General features: G+C 32.0%; 3 protein-coding genes across 3 annotated transcripts in view; all 3 read left to right on the top strand.

Moving 5' to 3' along the window:
• LOC131850790 (adenosine receptor A3) overlaps positions 1-15,171 on the top strand; it is a 62,218-nt gene extending 47,047 nt beyond the window's left edge. Inside the window, exons 2-3 of the mRNA XM_059201152.1 lie at positions 12,784-12,995; positions 14,212-15,171. Of these exons, the coding sequence (XP_059057135.1) occupies positions 12,784-12,995; positions 14,212-14,904 (905 nt within the window). The 3' untranslated portion in view covers positions 14,905-15,171. The remainder of the gene's footprint in view (positions 1-12,783; positions 12,996-14,211) is intronic.
• LOC131850791 (uncharacterized transmembrane protein DDB_G0289901-like) lies at positions 1,531-3,125 on the top strand. Its single transcript, XM_059201153.1, has one exon. The coding sequence runs from the start codon at positions 1,706-1,708 to the stop codon at positions 2,969-2,971; it is 1,266 nt and encodes a 421-aa protein (XP_059057136.1). The 5' UTR covers positions 1,531-1,705; the 3' UTR covers positions 2,972-3,125.
• Positions 15,172-18,360: 3,189 nt separating the features above from the next.
• On the top strand, positions 18,361-21,580 carry LOC131850825 (odorant receptor 10a-like). Its single transcript, XM_059201190.1, has 4 exons — positions 18,361-18,484; positions 19,053-19,230; positions 20,151-20,362; positions 20,934-21,580. The coding sequence occupies exons 1-4, from the start codon at positions 18,361-18,363 to the stop codon at positions 21,578-21,580; spliced, it is 1,161 nt and encodes a 386-aa protein (XP_059057173.1).
• The last annotated feature ends 309 nt before the right edge of the window (positions 21,581-21,889 follow it).

Raw genomic sequence — 21,889 nt, 5'->3', positions numbered from 1 at the left:
CATCTTTATTGATGTATTTGTGCATTTAAGTTTTAATAAATAAATAAATAAAATTAACTAAATTACATTATATAATAGGAGACCCTTTTGCAGGTGTGCTTTTGGAAATATTTTTTTATTATATTTGTTTTTAATTATTAACGTCAACAAATGTAGGTACATGTTATCTAAAAATAGTGGAGTATCGTACAGTATTGGACTGAGAAAATCAAATAATATTATTTGAACTGTACCTGACGTATTACGATATTTAGTTGTGCATGTTCTGAATCGAAATGGCTAACAGTCATTCTATTACAATTAAATGTCAGAGTTTAACAATAGTTTTCTGAGGAAACCGGTTTTTTTCTGTTACTAATATCCGGTTATTCAGAATAGGGCATCCACTAGCGTTCAATTTCTCGTTCGTTTCATTCAATGGGTTAAGGATGTAACCACACTATATCGACAGCGGCGATATTTATAAGTAACTTGTTGAATTGAAATATCATTGAATAAAATTTTCGTTTTAGCAATAGTTTTCTGAGGAAGACGGTTTTTTTCTAGTTACTAATATCCGGTTATTCAGAATAGGGCATCCACTATCGTTCAATTTCTCGTTCGTTTCATTCAATGGGTTAAGGATGTAACCACACTATACCGACAGCGGCGATAGTTATAAGTAACTTGTTGAATTGAAATATCATTGAATAAAAATTTCTAGAAATCATAAAAAACATTACTATTTTACAAACGCTTAATACTTCACTTCCACGAAGTTACAAAGGAAAGTTACAAACACTTACACAAAGTTACAAAGGAATGAGATATTTGTTTCTTAGCAATAATGTTCTTAAAGTAATATTAGTAAAATAATTTGAAATAAACTGAATTATAATAGAATGGCAGGCTTAACTGACTTGCATTAGACGTATTCCTGTGAGTCTAATATTCAAGACTGAGTATTTCCATTAAAATCATTGACCCTTTCTTTTGTATTGTATCCTTTGGTAGACAACATTTATTTGTGGTGGTTAGTGGCTGGGAACATAACTCAGGTTAAAAGGCAGTTGTAAAAAAAAGCTAAAGATATATAATTACCAAATCTAAACTAGCCATAGTTTAGATTTAGTAATATAATCCTTACATAGTATAAATTATAGTCACTGTCGTTCTCTGTCCCTATGTATGCTTAATAAATCTTTAAAACTAACCACGGGAACTTGATGTGGTTTTTTTTAATAGATAGAGTGATTCTAGAGGGAGGTTTATATCTATAATATATGTACACCTGTAAGTATATAATAAAATAATTGTAATTAAATATTCATACATTTTCTCACAAACTATAGAGAACAATTTGTGAAAAAATCGTTATATTACGCATGAATTGAATGAATAAGTAAGTCATATCTAATTGCAATACAGACAGCGGTCAGCGCTGTAATATAAACATTCAACATTATAACGGCAACACCGACCGCAGTGTTGTACGCGCTCCGACGGCTGGCGTTTAAGAGCGGTTAGACCGGAATGCCGTAACCATTATATTTATTCTGTGGCATCTGACTGACGTTACTTTACATTCAATTAGTTTTTTTATTCTCAACTTTCTCAGTCGGTCCGGTTCGTGCGCGTTGTTGCGCATGAGTTTAATGCGTGTTGCTAAATGTTTTATTTGGAAATAAGTTTATGATACGTGGCTTAAAAATAGTGCGATTATAAGATGTACTTTTCAATACGTTTGCTATTATGCACAGTGTTTGTATTTTGTTTATTGGATCCCAATACAGAAGCTAAAAGGAGTTTTGGTGGGGGAAGTAGATCTTCGTATCCGAGCTCTCGTGGTTTGTCGGGCTCCCATTCGTCTCATCGCTACCCGTCAGGTGGAGGACATTCGTACCCATCATCTGGAGGTTTATCTGGTGGAGGACATTCATACCCTTCGTCTGGCGGTTTATCTGGTGGAGGACATTCATACCCTTCGTCTGGCGGTTTATCTGGTGGAAGTCATTCTTATCCATCATCTGGTACCAAACCTCAAAGTCATGGTTATCCGTCTTCTGGAGGTATAGCGGGACAAAGAGGAGGAAGCCATTCATATCCAGGGTCAGGTGGCTTATCTGGATCAGGGTCTAGACCACAAAGTCACTATCCAAGTTCAGGAAACACGCATACAAGTTACAATAGCCATACAACCGTCCACCATCACTACAACTACGCTCCACCACAACAAATAAGGTATACTAGTTCGTCGGGTGTAATGACTTATCCTGTGTATCATAGTCCACCTCCAACCTACGTCTATCAGTACAGGGATTCAGGAAGTAGATATGGCACTTTGTTGGCTGGCCTGGCCCTATTCAATCTTGGAGCTCTAGCTGGCGTTGCAGGCAGTGCTGCTTATGCTCATAGTCACGGAAGCGGCGGTTCACAATACAAACCTCAACCAGGCGAAGTATGTAAATTTGGATTGAAAAAGAACAATGGTGACTATGAAGAAACTAGGATTGATTGTCAGATAATAACAAGTTTCATATTGAGCAGCTCAGGAGACAATCAAAATAGTCCAACAAATAATGCAAACAATACGACGGTTACGACTACGACAGTAACGAATGTTACTACTGTGAACAGCAATAACCCCGCTGTAGTACCGCTCACACCAATGGGAGGGGATGTCATGTTACCGAACGGTACATTGGTACCTGTTAACAACACATCAACTTCCTCGGTGACGGTGACGACGACCACCACCAATACGACTACAATAACTAACGCTTTGGACGTGAAAGGAGACCCAATCCAAGTGACATCTGGCATGAAGTGCTACGTCATACGGATCACACCTGTCAACAATATGAAGAAAACAATAGACTGCGGCGTTCTGCAAGCGTACGCAGAACAATCATTGAAACGCAATTCAGCACTGCGAAATATTCCTAGTGTAACTGTGTTGGCCACTTTTATTATAGCTTTTATTGTTTATTGAAACTGTTAATATTCTTAGGTATATTAAGAAGGTGTAAATAACCAGTGTTAATGTACATACAATACAAATAAAATTATACCATATACAATACATCTGTCAATGACACAGTCCATGTAACATAGGTCAATAAAAAAGGTAAGGTAATACAGTAATACAGTTCTTCTACCTGTACGTGAAACATGTTTCGTTACGTTTTGATCAGTATTTTTGCAATGAGCGACAGTATAATATTCCAATAGAACATTCTAAAATGACTCCACATATATAAACAATAAAGTAGATAAATCCGTGAATTAACAAATAAGAATTATATTCATTTAACTTAAAAACCACATATATTAATTACGCTTGCATACATGTGTTTTTTATTAGGCAAGTGGTCTTAAAGGTAAATAGGTACTATACTATATTATTAAAATAGTATTAAATAGTGGGAATGTTACACGAAAAAAACGGAAACCAATAAAAAACCTAAAGAAGTAAAAACATACCTTTTTTATTGAATAAATAAAGCTAGTAAAAAACTAACATCATTTTTAGAGTTAACAACAAAACAAAGCACACTAAACTAATGAAAATAACCTTTTGTCCGTCCATCTGTTTTTCTCAGTGTAATGATTATATAGAAACTACTGAAACACCGTATAAATAGTGTAATAGAATTTTTTCAACCTACTAGCCTAACTTTCAATTTCAAAATTTAGGCATCAAAAATATTTTTATAATGATTCGTTATTTCGTATCTAAATGTTAAAAACTGTTAGCTAGGGGAACTATTGGACTGTTTGGCAAAGTAGTATATCAGGTAGATAATCTTGAGGTTTTACCCGAAAACCTTAATCAAGTCCAGGAATATTCGGTGAGCTAGCTTACTTGATTTGTTATTCATATTCCTCCTGTCGTTTTCCACTGGTGCCTAAAAAATAGAATGTTGCTTTTAATACCAGCATAGTTTTGATAAATATTTATTTACATTAAGGGGACGTATACTACTTACTAGCGATTAAGGCTTGATTTTACAACCATATATATGTCCTGTAATTTACAGGATAAACGGCATGACATCTTAGTCCTCCGCAATGGCAACACATGAGAACGACATCACGGGCATCACAATAACGTTATGTTATTGTGATGCCCGTGACGTCACTTATCATAAAGGTCAGATTATTTGCCATTCCAATTACTATTAAAAAAAAATGTATCAACATTTAAGGTTGTTGCGGGCGGGTACGTTACTCCTTTATTATATTCATATTATATATAAATATTACAAAAATGATAATGTAAAGTAAATATAACTGCGATTATTTATTGTGCAAGAATTTATGTATGTATAGGAGTAGGAGATATTATTATGTGTATAAATAGTTTATTGAATATTCCATATATAATTGATAATGGTCAACCTATATTTAACGATGATAAAAGTAGTACTGTAGATATACCGTGTATAATATATATATTGATGTGGTAATTGTGACTGATTTATTTTATTATATAAGTATTAACTTTTTAATGTATTTTATTTTTGTGTGAATTGGTGCTACTAGTTTTTATTCGCACAAAATCTTAAAAAGTTGAACAACATTATGTTTAAAAGGGCTAAGGCAGGCATTGCAATTCTTGGCACAATCTGCACTATGAATGAACGGTACATGAAAAATACTGTACTATATTGTACATAACATGATATGTTTATAAAAGGAATGGCAGAGAAGAGGGCCACTTGTGTTCGATTACTGGTAGTGCATGGAATCACTACTTCATCTACCAACCATCACCTAGAGGACAAGTACACGTATAAAATGGGAAGCACGTCGAAACTATGTGCTGGATTGTGGAAGCGTGTAACTTATATTTCTATCTGAATAAGTAATTACATGTATATTAAAAGCGATGAAAAATTGTTACTGAGTTTGAGATTTGTTTTGTTTGATATATTGTTTATTAGGCACTTGTTAGAGATAGGTATACAAAATATACATTTATACTTTTATACAATATATATATTTAAGCAATGAGTATGTAATTTTAATTATACAATATATTTAATGGTATTAAAATAAATCGATATGTTTAAAAAAATCAATATCTTACTGTATCTTGTCTGTTCGAATTAGAACTTAATGGATGCCAACAGGTAGGTGTTGTTTTAGTGATGATCGATAAATATTTATATTTTTCGAATAGCAATGCTTAGACTTAAAACATCCATGTTTACATATCGATATTAGACTTCGATAAAAACTGTACATAAACAAAAACCGAAAATTGCGACGATGCAATAAAAAAGCGGAATACGATCTAAAAAAGCATTCAACATACAAAATTATATGAATTAGAAAAAATCGTTATTTGGAATACCAAATAACGATTTTTTCGGACATCTATTACTTATAAAAAAAAACTATATTTTCTTTGTTTTATTTATTTGTAAAATATATAAAAAAATGTTTTATAATGTTGATCAGGTAAGAAAAACAATGTTTTTGTTACCTGGCCCCTCAAAACCAACAATCTGCATACGCTTATATTGGTTTTTGCCTAGCTACCACCTGACTAGAAAGGTATACAGTGGTAATTAACTGTGTGATTTAATTGCACTTGATTTTACTATAATTCACGTGGGCAAAACGATATAAATGGATATAGATAACTCCATTTAGTGAGATCTGTTTTTGTGCTTCGAGTTGTGACGAAGTTACCTTGAACATAATTTACCTTCAAACGAATCGTGCAAATAGTCAAACTAGTCGTTTCGCTATGTTAATACACTAGTATTAATAAAATATATACAGCCTCGGTGATCTAGCGGTTTAGCAAACTACTGTACTTTCGATGCTCGCAGGTTCGATTCCTCGTACGGTACAAACATTTGTTTTCATTCATTTGTATTACAGTTTATATTAAGCATTGCAGCGAAACTAAGTTCAGCAGCTTTTGCCGTGCGTAAGGTTAGACAGTACACTGATACTGATACTGCTAGATTAGTCTATTTTAGTTATTTTCATAGTTTACTCTCTTATGGAATATTACTATGGGGAAAAGCGGCAGATATTAAAAATATATTCATATTACAAAAACGTGCCGTTCGAGCGATGTACTGTATGAAGAGTCGTGACTTACATTACATTAAGAGAGAAATTCAAAGAGGCAAATATTCTCACCGTTGCTTCTCAATTTATGTATTAAAATATCCTAAATATATGTTCATAAAAATCTTGACTTATTTCCAAAAAACAGCAATATTCATAATATTAATACGAGATTTAAAGACAAACTTGCTGTCCCCAAGTATCGTTTAGAAAAAGTTAATAGGTCTTTTATGGGAATAGGTATAAAAATTTACAATAAGATACCAAAGGATATCTTGGAATTACACATATTTACTGATAAATAAACGATCAAAACATCTGTTAAATCATATATATAGACACCTATATAAAAATATATTGTAAAAAACTAAAAAAAAAGTAATTATAATGTATATACCGAAATTTTATAATGTAGAAATTTGACATTCATAAGCGGCTAAAATGTCTTACATGATTAAATGATTTTTGAATTTGAATTTGAATTGATCTGACTATTTCATATGAATATTCTGTATGTATTTATTAAAAGTTATCTAGTATCTACCCATAACACAAACTCTGCTTAGCTGGGGTCTAGATGGCACTGTGTGAATTGTTATTGTGATAGTAATGAATAAATGATACGTAAAGTCTGGTGTATATAACAATATCGATTGACATAGAGTGCGATCCATATTGAGATCTGTCAATACTTCAGTCAGATGTTTCATAAATTCGTTACATATATGCTATATGGATCATAATATTTATTGAACGTGTAGCCATCGTTTTACATGTGTGGTCACAGATGATCATAAATTACGTATCTCAATTATTCACATTGTTCCGAATTAGATATGTACGATCTGACCTGCTATATGACTAACACTCCAGTATGAGGTAGTGTGGTCAACAAAGTTTAAAATAATCCCGCTAAATGGGTTTCCAAAACAACTATTTTCAGCTTATCCGATAAAATTAGAAAAATGCGATTTTACACGACAGATATGTTTATTATTAATTAATAAATGATTCTGTCAATATTCCGTTTATTGATATAGGATTACAGTGTATGTAAATATTCCAATACTAATGTTTTATCTGTAACGTATAGGAATATTTTCCAGTCCTCTAAAGCACCAAAACACAGATTCAAAGCACTTTTGGTACTCTAAATTTGTTTATTGTGGCTAGTAGATTTTTAGAGGACTGAAAATATCTTATCTTTTAACAATTTATATGGGGAAAACTACATACTAACGTGTCTACACTGGTATCGGATATGAATCCAATACGCGGGATTTCCCAAGACTTGTGAAAATTTCCGATTCATTTGCACACAGGCAGATGCAACAAGTGACTCAGTAAACATTCAAAATAAATAAGGACACGATAATATATAACACACAAGAACGTTTACAGCGTACAAATTCTTTTGTTTAATATAATATGGTACCGCAATCATTGGAATCATTGGAAACAATGGTACCTATTGTGTATATATAATAGTATATACTTGTGTAGTCACGAAAGATATTAGTTATACTATTGACGTGTAACTGACTAATTTAAAAATCCCTAAGTAGATTGTCGAGCCACAAGCATGTTTCATTACTATTTGTTAACAAATAGGGAATGTCATAAATTGTAAAATGAGCTTCCTTCCTGCAGTGTATGAGGTCACTAGATGTAATGGACGTGTTAAAACCACAGTCCAGGATTGTGCAATTCGATTTTGGAATACTAACATCGTACAAAGAAATATAATGTTCTAATAAAATCTCATTAGCTCAATTTGTTTCACCGTATTTTGACTGACTTTCTAAAACTTTGTACGAGGTTCCTCGTATGGTTTGCATCCATTTGTCAACTTAAGGATATTCGAAATCAAAAGATATCATAAACTTCTGGATGACTAAATTCACAGAAGAGAGTTTAAATTAATAACTATCTTAATGACAGCACAAGCAGTGTTCGTCATACATATACTTGTTTATCTTTTAAGAATCACTAATTATACTTATACACGATGATGTGATGATACATCCAAATGCGTGTAACTAAATAAGCAAATAAATATTTGGTTGTACATTTAAATTTTGATTTAAAAGTATTCGTGTAACGGAAATAGAAATCTGCGAATCGTGATGTAACTGACCAACTTTGTTCAAGGAACTAGAAGAATATAATTAATTACAAAGAAAGAGAAACAATATATGTATATACTTCGCAAATCCGTCATTAATTTTGAGTATGATTAGAATAGAATAGAATAGAAAATAATTTATTCAAATAAACTTACATTGAAGCACTTTTGAATAGTCATTACATTTTTTAATCTACCGCTCGTTCGGAAAGCTGTCTCATCACAAGAAGAACGATCAAGAAACTTGCGTGTTGCTCTTTTAAATAATTTTATTATTACTTTACATTTTTAAGTTTAAGTGTGTGAATACAAACTACCAATTAGAACTAATTCAATTAAATACTCAAATAGAAAAAATATTGAGTATATAACCAACTGGTTAAACAATTAATAAGAGGAAATCAGTCATAGTGATTAGAGCAGACCAGTCCCTACAAGCAGCACCCGTTCACGAGTATGACGGATTGTTTGTATCGGTCTGGGTGTTTTCTATGTATATTATGTATCTATTAAAAAAAGGTAGTATTTTATTAGTCGTCTAATCTAATCGTCCCACGGTAAACAAAATTTGTGTTATGTGTAACACAAATTTTGTTTACCGTGGGACTAGATGGTGCTGGCGCTGTGATTGTCCAGTGTTATTTATTATTATCTAGTAGTTGAGTAGGGGCTCAACAAAATCTATGAAAAAATGTATGTTAAATAATTTTCAAGTTAGTATGAAGTAGTAGGGCAGTTACCCTGTCACCAGCAGCTTATTAGAGCGGGTGAGATATCTCAGTGAAACTGTTAGGTATGCACCCACTTCTCAGAAATGACAATGCAGGTGCCAATGATGATGTCCGTGAAGTGGTGCATATACATTTGTAAACGTTCTCCATCAGACGCCCGTGTCAGCTGGACTACAATTCCAAGTCGTTAAAAAAGATTTGGGTCTAGTTTTTTTAACAGTAAACGTGAAGAGTTTTATAACGTACACGTTACGCTTATTTCTGCCTCAAGGTTTTGGCACGAGTATCTTCCAATGATGATACTGTACATATGTACGATTGCCGTGTTTTCCTCTTAGCACATAAACCAGTCTTTATATATATTTTTTAAGTCGTAATAATAATAATAAATACCTAATTAGTTACTACTACCGTATTGTTATAGTTATAACCTACCCCATTGGTATACGTATAGAAATAAATTTTATTAATCATTGTACCACTATCACTTTTAGTGATAAACGGATATTTAATTCCTTGTCTTATAACTTCAATTGGTTAAAATATTTTATATTATATATCGACACCTTATTTGAGGGACCTGCCTGTTCATGTTTTGTAAACTATTAATTACTTTGACAAATTCTTGTGCTCAATAGATTGAAGATTAACAGATATATTAAAATAACTCGGGCTTGGTTAGTTTTATATTTCAGCAGTATAAATATGTATTATTTTCATTTGGCGTAATTAGGTAGGTACTTCTAAGAATCGATCTATTTTCTTATAAATATTAATGTTAAACAACTTTTTCATATTTTAAATGCGTTGTTGTTTTCTTAGAAATATAGACCAACATCTGAGTAAATATTAGCAACTCGATGATTGAACAAGATTACTTACTATTTTTGTATTTAAAAAAATAATTTAAGTATAGATAATATGTTACTACTTTTATTTCTTCATGTTATTAATAGTTATAAAGTGACTGCAAGGCTATTAGGTAGGTCCTTTTAATGGCAAATGGCTAGGTTAAGTCTTATGACTAATCTTGGATACAAGTATCTAAAATTCATTCGATATCTCTTTAGAGTTTATTATAGAATATTACTATATGGTGAAATATGTCTAACATGTGGTAACATCCACACAAAATTTGTGTCTGTTATCAACTTGGAATTCGAGATAAACATCAGGATAAACAAAATGAAATAAGTCCAACGTCGTCAGTGCAGTTCTTAAACGACGGTTGGACTTGGTGCGATAATATTCAGCGATAAAACGATGGAATACAAAGGATGCGTTTTAGGAAACATCTACACACTGTATATAATATCTGTCTGCACACTGTAAACAAAACAGTTTGCTGTATGTTGTTGTTCTGCACGATAAATATATTACTACTATTGCACTGATCTATATCTGAAACGGTAGGTATTCTTGGTTGGCCAATCATTCTTGCGGAACACTGTTCGCGCGTTCCCGTTAACCAGACAAAAGGTGAAGAGAAGAACACCTTGGAGTTTTTAGCCTGTGAGACTCCGGTCGTACCCATTTACCTCCCCCGGGACGAGACTCCATTAGGACTATCCCCCAGCAAAAAAGTTACCACCAATGAATAATTTCTGTTCTGGAATAGCAAATGATGGGGAAAGATATTCCCCCGGGGTTCCCCCTGGAAACCATCCTTGTTAATTGATGTATCAACCACTATTGACTAACTGATCTGATTACAATCTGTTTTTCCTTATTCTATCATCCTTCTCTGGTACTGACTGGTCATGAAGTGTATTAAATAGGGGGACGACTACTAAACATAGGGTCAGTCTGTTACGCGCTGATTTATTAACATGTTAGTTAGGTGGACGCAGCTGCCTCTATATCTGCTTAATACTCAATGTACACGCACATTGCATGTACAACAGAATGTGTACATTAGTCCCAATATTTATATATATATTAGCTTATATATGATAGCTCTTGCTCATTTAACTCAATAGAAGAGATAGAGATAGTTGTTACTTCATACATTTTGGTTTCTTTATGTGGGAGAGATAAAATTAAATATTCTTTAAAACGAATATTTATCTACATCAGTTTCTCAGAACTATTTCTCATTATCTTTGTATATACAGTCTTAATCAGGTATATAGGTATACAGCTATATCAGCTAAGTAAACAAACATGTCTATATCATTCATGTAAGTACTTACTTATGTATAGAGGAGATGTAGGTAGTATAGATATATTTATCGTATATTTATACTACCTACATCTCCTCTCATGTACAATTGTCAGCAGAATAATCTTGAAATATATTAGTCATTTCATAAAATCAGATATTAATTCATATTTGTTTTGTATTAAGTTCTTTAATACAAATAATATGATTAAAAATGGAAGAGGAGAAGCCTCTTCCATTTTTACCAAAAAAATAATTTACGACAGTGTTGGAATTTCTTGCGGCAACAGAGTCAAGAAGTGCGGTGACACATATTATCTTTCTTCATATGACATGACACTATTTGATACGATAAGGCTAAAATAGATAAAAATCCATTTTATAAATAAAAAGAAAAATATTTCATTTAAAGAATAATGCTATATGTGTGTTGGATACGAAGAAATTAAAATGTAATAGAAATAACAAATGCTAAGAAATTATTTTAATTATCTATTTATAATAGACTTGCCATGACATGACATAGGTCTTCATGCACGTACCTGTACCTATGTATCAACATGCGTTGAAAGAATACCCGACATTGTTGCCGGAGTGCCGTGTTATCACCAGAATTGTTATTATATACACCAGAATACTTGAGGGTAGGATCTACAATCTTTGTAAAATTTATAACACGTTAAAAAACCTAGTTATAAATAATTTAATTAAATTTAAACTCCGATTAATATAGATATTTGCAAGGAGTTAAGTTCAAAACTTATTAAAGTTTTATTTTTTTGTTTTTGGATCAATATGCGATTAAAATGATTGATTAAGGCCAACTTCACAACAATTCGTTCTGATATGAGCGATACACTCAAAATAGCTATTGTCGAATAAAATTTGTCCTTAATTCTGTCTTAAAAATGAGAAATCTTAAAAAAATATTACCTGTTATTAATCAGTGATAAATCTTTCAGTAAACATGATATCTAAAAATGTCTTTAGATTTAGTAGGTTTTTTACGCGAATAATTTTCAGAAATTCCAACGCAAATCGGAAACTACAACTATATGTCACTTTGTGTTATTTGATAATATTTTAGGCATATACCTACAATAAGGCGATATTCGTTTAGAGAGCACAATGGCATATTGGGCTCCTATTATCCTGCATTAAAAGTATACGTTGGCGGGGCGTCAGTAGGACTAAATTGAGTTAATTAATATTTCGTGGAAAATGATCAGGCAGGGTTGCCTGACTGAGTATTTTGGTATCAAGGTGACAAACTGATATTATACTTCTCCTTATAAGGGGAGAGGATTGTTTGTAAAAAGGAATAGTAGGCCCATTGCTAGCAATAACCACCACATATTATCAACCACCAAACGGTCCCTTCTAGAAACCTCCACGTTTAAATACTGGTGAATTCGACACGATATGTTAACTGACCTGCCTTTCATCGCTCAGCTCATCCTTTAAAAAAATCTTCTAATCAATTTCGTTAGGGTACCTTCAGTCGTTTAATCCTCATAGATAATAACACAGAGGCAAAGAAAGAATTTTTTATCCATAGCAATATTGCTACGGATAAAAAAATATTTTCTAACTACATATACATTTCTTCATTCATAATATTATGAATGAAGAAACGTATCTGTTTGGAAAAGTCTAGGAGGGTCTAGAAAATAATATTCTATTCATGTTTATTTCAGTTATAATATCGGTGTGTTGGATTGCTGGTGTCTGCGTTGGCCTGCTGCCGCTGTTCGGCTGGCATGCAGATGTGGGATCGGCCCCAGGATGTTACTTCGTCGAAGTCATGGACTATAACTATCTTCTGTTCCTGTATTTCGCAACCATAGTCACACCCAGCGTGCTCCTAGCAGCATTTTATGCTCATATTTATCGTGTGGTTGTAAAACAGGTAATTGGCTTATTATACAATATTGATTAGTAATATAAATACATTCTACTTCTAGTAAAAAGAGACAGCTAAGACTATTTTCTTTTGTTCTCTAAATTGAACGTTTATAATATAACCTTGTTCAGTTGAAATTTTAACTGGTTTAAGTTGGATTCAAAACAAAAGCGCCTGAGAAAGAAAGGTAGTAAAGGTAAAATGTAATTTAACTATTAATAATTTAATTATTGGGATACTAAATAAATAAATAGAAATATAACAATAATAACATGAATAAATAATAATAATAATTATTATAATTATTAATAATAATAATTATTATTATAGAGTTCTCAATGTGTTTTTGTAAAAAATCTCTGTAAACATTGTTATAGGTAGGTACTGTTATGAATTTATTATTAGTACCTAAAGTGTTTAAATAGATACATAGTGCACATAATTTAGCGATTGTTTTGATCATATATAAAAGGGCTGGTTATAAAAAAATCTCACCAATTTATTCTGCAAATTCATCAGTTTTGTGATGTGTGCTTTCTTAGAATATATATTTTGTTTGTTTGAGGGACTTTTTAAGGTAAAATGATCACTGAGTTATGTCCGCACTGGGCCCACTTGTATTAATCAAATATGTATCATGATCCTCTCTCGAGAATTTATATATCAAGTTGTTAGGTTTTACGGTTTATATTATATGTCAAGTTGTTAGGTTTTACGGTTTTAGGGGGCTATTTATGTAAGAAACCAAAAATATATTTTCACCGAACATTGTTCTGTATTTTATTTATTAAGAAATACTACAAAAATACGTGAGATCCAAATTGAAATAGAATACATGTATCCTACATACACAGTAATTACAACTATTTCTATTCTTTATTCTTCTTTACACCAAGGCAGAGAGAGATTAATTATATCCATTAGTTCCATACAAATAAATGAATTCATAATTGTAGAGTGTTTAATAATATGTGTAGAGTGTTTTTTAACACAATGGTTTATTGTGTTAAAAATAGTTTATAATCGTATATTAATCATTATAAGTAACAAGTATATATTATAATAAACGTGCTTATACTCGTGTAACATTTTCACAACTTCAAAAGTTACATTTCTAGTTTTTTAGTTTAATAATAATAATATAAATAAAAATTATAATTATATAATAATAATAATAATTATTAATATATATTATAATAAGTAATAGTTTTTTTCTTTTCAGTTAAGCGAGGTTGTAACTGTCAATGGCAGTCACGGTAGAGGTACAATGCTTCGAGTGTTGGGACCAACGCAAAAACGAGAAGTGAAAGCCACTCAAAATTTGGCCATCATTGTTTTCTTCTTCATATTATGTTGGATTCCTCTTTACACAGTCAATGCTATTAAAGCCTTTGTACCAGATCTAAATATTCCAAATCCAGTCACATATTTTTGTATTATATTTTCACATTTAAATTCCGCGATTAATCCATTGTTATATGCCTACCATTTGAAAGACTTTCGTGCTGCTTTAAAAGGTCTCATATATACTATTGTCGGCAAAGGTGGTGTACCTATTCCAGCTGCTTATAGGCCACCAGCACCAATGAGAAGACCAGCTTTAGAAAGATGCAATGCTTTGAGAGAACGTCCAAAAATATATGTCGATTCTCCGATTTGGTTGAGACAAAGAGAAGCAGAAATCATAGCTGAAGATAGGAATAAGATAGCAGCTATGTCTGGAAATGTAACGCCAGATGTAGAACCGTTTATTAATACGATCGGTGCAGATCATTCGAGTGGTCAGCACACTTCTGAAGAAAGAGAGTCAGATGGTCCGTATCTCATCGACGCTAATCAAGAGTTAAGTCAAAGTCCTTATAAGAGAGTTGAAAAGTTAATTCGTAGAGTACGTAGTGTCAGCGCCGATAGCTGACACGAGCCTGGCCGGTATGAACCGGCATATAATGTAACGTGACCTTGAAGCTTTAATATGTTGCATCTAATAAGACTTCTTAAAGTTTAACCAATGAATGCTAGTCTATGACAGTTGCTAGAAATATTGAAGTTAATTTATATTTTAAATAAGATTCTTTTTTATCCAATTTACGCATACTTATAAGGTGTGACTGTTAATAGGTATATGTACAATATGTTCTGTGGCTGTATGTTAATAGTGGTTGATCTAAGTAAAACCGGTATATTGTTGCTTCGAAATATCATATTATATTAATTATCAACTGTAAAACTTGTTTCTTTTGTAAGACAGTTACGTAACTATATTATGATGTTGAAAGACACCAACTTGATTATGAAGTATTTTAACCTTATTATTACCGTATTAAGTAAATGGCAAAATTCCTTGTTATTCAATCTGTAGTCATGTTTGGTGAGTCACATTGAATTATAATGTAATGATTCCTCATTAATTTGAATCACATGATTTAGAAAACTACTCATCTACTTACTTTTAGCGCCATCTGTGATTACATAAGTTAGTAATAACAGTGCCTAGTCACAGAAAGTATTAACTTTATTTAATAGATGGCGCTATACATTGAATTTCGATATACAACGTGTTTTCGCAATGCTTAGTATTTTCTAATTTATATTATTTTCTAATGCTTTTTGACTATTGTTTTTTTTATTTATTTTATAATAATATTAATTTTGTTAATTAAGATTATTAAAAAATAAATAAAATACGAGTAAGTACTGTATGTACCTACGTAGTACAAAGTATGGTGCCTAATCAACTGAATTTAAACTAAAATGATATGGTTGTACAAAAATTGCATAAATTAATACAAAATGTGGTCTTATCTGTTATGGAGAACTTGCCGGCACCGATTATTCATACAATCGATGAGACTGTTAATGTTACCTGCGACAATTGTTCCCAATGAAATTTTATTAAGTCCATCAATTGTTGGATTGATATCACTCCAACCAAGTCCTTTAAAATACGTCTCTGGATGCGAACGCACATTGTCATGCTTCAACGTGAAATCGGAGCCAAGCTTTTGTGCCAATGGACGGACATAAGGCCTTAGAACATCCTCAACGTAATTTACAGCATTCATGTTACCATTTACAAAAACGAGCTCAGTTCGTCTGTTCTTCATAATACCCGCCCATACCATAACTGTTGAGCCGTTGTATGGATGCACGTCCTGAACGCACCTCAGTTGATGAGTGTATTATGCTTGAATGGCACTTATTTCACTATATTCCTATTCTGAATAAATAAATAATTGCATTCAATATGTAACTGCGCAGTTTGATGCATTAAAAAAAATATTTTTTATTTTCCACCTCCACTCTTAGAACAATCTGTTTAGGTTCAAGATTTTTTTAACTGCAACTATACAGATACTTTGACTTAATAGTTAAAATTTTAGTATAATAACATAATTTACTAAATCCATTCCATATTACTTCCTAATACATCTATAAATTATAAAAATTAATGAAAATAAAAAAAATCGAAAATGATTACTTAAAAGAATTAATAATTATATACATAACACTTACTAGACGTTCGCTAATATATGTATATAGGTACGTATTTGACAAATGATTAATGAATGAAATATTAAATGTATTGAGTCAGAGGTAGTAGTAGCAGTACTATAATAAATTTGTAATTTGGTATAATATGTGCAGATATTAATAATTCAAGCTATAAAGTGTTGAGAATTGTGGCACATGTCTCGCATTTTATATGCAAATAATGTTTCGCCAGGGTGTAAAGGATTAATTAATTGTTGAATATTATATATAAAAGAATAGGAGAATAATATGTCAGTCGTATTTACTCGATGTCTTGTTATTAAAAGTATAACAAAATTATATGCTTATTTGCGGGTATGTATATTTCGTGTTTGTATGTTTAATGTTTGTATATATGACCCACAAAATTGAGATGAGTGACAAACATATACATTGCATAAATTATCAGTTAAGTTTTAGCTCAGATAACGCATAATATTCATATCTAACTTCGTCTTGAATAGTCACCATAAACTCTTCATTACTTATATGCTGTTATTACTAAAAACATACTATTGGTACTTGTAATAAATTATTTTTAAATAATTTCGATTTTATTATCAGTATGTGTATGTAGGTCCTCTTTTTTATAGTTGGTTGGACTACACTTTGATTTTAGCCAAAAGGCCAAGCGATAAGCCCCCCATCCCCGATCGATTCAAACGGGGATCTATATTATGACGGCCTGAGCCGAAGTTCAAAGCGATGGGGGGAGATGTCTATCGTGATACATTCCCTGTGAATTTGTCGCGTTGGGCTAACTGATCTGACTTCATGCTCATCCTATCATGCTCCACTGGTGCCCCGCCAGCGTAAACCGATAGCGCAGGCGGGTGCGCCATTCCATTATCATCCTTTAAAAAAAAAAAACCCCTAGCGATGCCCTCATACTAAAGATGCCGTCAAACGGGAGTTGGCTTTCAGCCGCTCCATAAGCCATTCTGCGGGTTGGAGTGCCATCTGCACTCGCCCCCTATCATCCGGTGAAGCTGTAAAGGCTAGCTGCGGCCAACAGCATTAGAGAAGTCCGAAAAAATTGGTTGGAATATATTTTATTTGGCTCGTTAACACAACAAGTATCAATAGAATAATAGTGTATGTAAATATCTTTTAAGGTGCTGAGAATTGTAACATCTGCCTTGCATAATTATAAGCGAATAAAGTTGTGATTATTTGTAAGTATACCTATAAAATTAAATAAAACACAGGTTGAGATAAAATGGCAAAATAGTGCAAGTATTTTGTCTACCATTTCATATTGATTGTGAGTCAACAATTCCCTACAACCGCATGTGTCTCCCAGACATTGGGAAGAGTTGCTGTCTCTTTCTTTACTTTTCTACTGATTGTACAATACTGAGTTTTATCAGGATTACCACGACCCATCGTCTAAAAATCCATTTTATTCAATTTCTACATATTTAAAAATAATTTTAAATGATACATTTATTTATTAGCTAACATTTGGGAACAATAAAACACGTCTTGCTACTTCACTATATAGACAATACGAATAAAGACAGAAACACATTTACCCATATTAGACACACAATTGTTATTTTACTTAGGAATAACTAAATATGTACATACATTACAATTACTATGGTAATATATTGTGTTTTAATTAAATATATATATTTTGTAAAAGACTCGTTTTCACAACAGCATGTGTATAGACAAAATGGCATTATTAAACGACGTGTAGTTTGAATTTCTTAATTATAGCTTGCCTAACTAGATATTAATATAATAGATATGTATGTTAACTTTCAGATACATTCCTTCTAAAGTTTCATTGCAGAGTGATTTGCAATACTACAACACATCTTTGCTAAAAACAATGTTCAAAAAATTTTCATCTTTTTTAAGTAGAATAAAAGGGAATTCCATTGAAACTTTATTATGGATTGTAGACTTTTTCCCAACCATGGTAGGGTGTTCTTACTTCAAAAAAGAAATAAATGGTTAGTTATTAGTCGGTGTGTTCTTATAATACAAATGGAGACTCTGTACAAAGTATTCCACAAATGTCAAATTATTTTGATGTCAACAAAAAGTTTGTGCAAAATATATTACCTATCTTTATTTCGGAGAATATTGTGATTGTCAGTCATAATCACTTATAACTTCTAGTTAACAATATACCTGCACTGTCACATCAACTTTCCGCTGTTTATCGAGAAATCGTCATTACCTAATAATTATCAATTGGCTGGAACAGCATCCACTGTCATTCATTAAAAAATATTGACAGTAATATTTTAGGTACTAGTATCGCAAATCAAATAAACGTAGATATTATATAGAATGTTAAACTGTAAACTAATGTACTGGACGGTAGGGTGTACAGACAAAGTACACTGTCGATCCACCGACAAGTGGGCTTCCCTGGAAATCATCGTGGTCATCTAGGAAACAATTTATCATATATTATATATATTACGCTGATAAATATCACGCTGCGGATAAGCTCTTCAGAGTCATGACGTATTCAAACAAAAAATAGACGACATAATTCTTTTAATGTTACAGTGGTTTTTTGGCTAGTAAACGGTTTTTTCTCTCTCGTCTCAATATATGTATACTTGGTGGGATCTATAGCATATTACTACTACTATGCAAAAGAAGTAATTGATTTTGCAAACATTTTCTTCTATATATCTATCTTTCTTGTGACAATGAACATTTTCTACTGGATGGTATCAAAACGGTAAGCAATGTCATTTAATTAAGTTAGGTTATACATATAAGCAATACCGGAATGACTATGGTTTCTAGGCAAGAAAATTCTTATGCCTGATTAAAAAAAAAGAATTTGTAAGGTGGTAGTTGAATGGCATTTATATATATATCTTGATAGTATATTTGATATTTATAAACAAGGCTTTCCAGACGGTTAAACTCATTTCTCATTCTCATTATATCATAAAATATGCTACGTAACCCATCTATAATATTAGCTGTACTATACAACACAAGATTGTTGTGTTCTGTAAGTTTGAAGTATATCATTAACAGCCAACGTGCGTGGAAAAAAAACAATAATATAATAACTATTACTATCGAGGGTACAAATTATCAATTTCTTTAATACTTGCTAGTTGATACAAGTCAGGATAATTGCTTATTCTTTCTACTACTTAATACAATTCTATTTATAGATGGCAATTACTGCTGCCAAAGTTATGGCAGAATATTAGAATATTATTATTGATCCCATTAGTCCAGCAATGAGCATTCTGAGTGTTTTTTATGGATGATAATGAATGGTGTAGCCGTCGGCGCTAACGGTTTACGCTGGCACCAGTGAAGGATGATAAGATGAATATGAGGTCAGGTCAGTTAGCCCATCGTAACAAATTCACTAAGAATTTATCACGATGGTTTCCAGGGGGAACCGCGTGGAGGTCAACCTGACATGTTATATTGCTAGCAAAGAGATTATCAATCCACATTAATAACAATCTACTTTACCCCCGAGCATTCGGAGTACATGGGCGTGGTTAGTAGATAAGATAATACATAATGCTGACTATACACATATAAATAGTCCTGGCTAAGATTTTTCCGCATATGAAAATGATGTTAATAGTTAACGTGTTGTTAAATAGGCAAATTATTCTGTTGAAGGTCCGAGGTGGAGGAGGCATTAGATTTTGTGAAGAAAAACGATGACTTAGTTCGAGAAACTGGTAGATTTATTAAGGAACAAAGATCATTCGCAAGGAATATGAAACGAATTGTTTTCATTTGCTATTTAATACATTTAATTAACGACATATTTCTATATGTACTGGATAAATTAATTAAAATGGATGATATAACAGTATCATCTTGCATTGGTGAGATTTAATATACAATTCCATAATCAAATTTTGCTATAGAGCACTACATTATTTTTGTGTTTATATATATTATATATAGTTCATGTGTAGCTTTCACAATAACATCGACTATTGACAATGTTTTTGACTACCTCGCCAGACATAACAATAATGACGGTATTAAATAAATAATTAGGAATGTATTATGCACTCATCTGATTGTTATGGAAGACTCGAATAGTTCGAAATAACTAAACTGTCTATAAATAAATATCATGCTCGCTATAAAGTCCCCCCAGATACTGCCGTTTTTGGGATATGGCCACTGATTAGACTATTTCCTTTTGACAAAATGCAGTAGCATATGTTGGTGGTCACTCTATTCTCCCCAATTTGAATTTAAAAATGAAATCTTTATTTTTATAAACTTGTACCAGCTCATTTGAAAAGAATAAGAGCTGAGTTTCTTCTCAATTCTTCTAAGTTCGAAAGCACTCGGAACTGATGGTAGATTTGACATAGCATAAGAGTCTGTAATAGACCTACATGAAAAAAATGTTATATATTGATGTTGATATTGTTGTTACAGGTTTGAATCCATTATCAGGATACCCAAATCTGCAAATATGCATGGCTGTTATATTTGTGCAAGTATTACTAGGGGTAATATTAGTATTAGGCTACGATGTTTTATTTATATTCTTTACAGTTCACACAACTACTATGTATCAATGTTTGTACAAAGATGTGGTAAATTTGGAAAAAATATCTGAAGATCCTTCTGTCTTAGAACATAAGATTACTATTCTTTTATGGAATTTAATAAAACGGCATACAGTAATTTTGGACACTGTGCAAAAGTTACAAAGTATTTACAGTTTTGTCCTAATTGTGGATTTTGGAAACACAGCGGTTGCTTTATGTTTATTTTTCGCTTTGCCTTTCGACGTCAGCATCAATTTCGGTCCTTACATTTTCTATGGGTTGATCATATTTTTCTTATACTGTTTCTTAGGTGAAAAACTTACTTTTGCATCAGAGCTCTATGAAAAGGCCTTATATTGTTGCGACTGGGAGAACTTTTCTCTTAAGAATAAGAGAATGATTCTTGTCATGATGATGCTATCGCAAAAGCCGGTTGCGTTGAAGGCAGCAGGCATAATACCTTTACGCATATACAGTTTTGCTAATATTATGCGAACGATTTATAAATTTGTAACCGCATTTAAAATGTAATAAATGAATTTCACGAAAATAATAAAAAAAAATTAATAATCTGGAATCATGTAATTTGAAGCGCTGTTATTTGTTCAGGGAGATAGTTAAGCCGCTAAGATTTTTTCCAAAATCCAAGATTGGTTCCAAAAGGAACCTATTTGGTATGATTTACTTCTTTCATTAAATCGAACACTTATTTTTTTTGTTCATTTGCTTTTAGACGAAAGTTATTATTTGGTATCAATACCTTTAATATTAAATTTAGTTGTTGATTATACTTATATTTAGTCATAGAACATAGAGATTAAGTTAAAGTATTAATTATAT

Source organism: Achroia grisella, unplaced genomic scaffold (genome assembly GCF_030625045.1).
Source record: "Achroia grisella isolate CSIRO2021 unplaced genomic scaffold, CSIRO_AGI_Agris_v1 utg779, whole genome shotgun sequence".
Classification (NCBI taxonomy): Eukaryota; Metazoa; Arthropoda; class Insecta; order Lepidoptera; family Pyralidae; genus Achroia; species Achroia grisella.
Note: the sequence above shows the minus strand (reverse complement) of the source record. Positions and strands in the feature narration are given on the sequence as shown.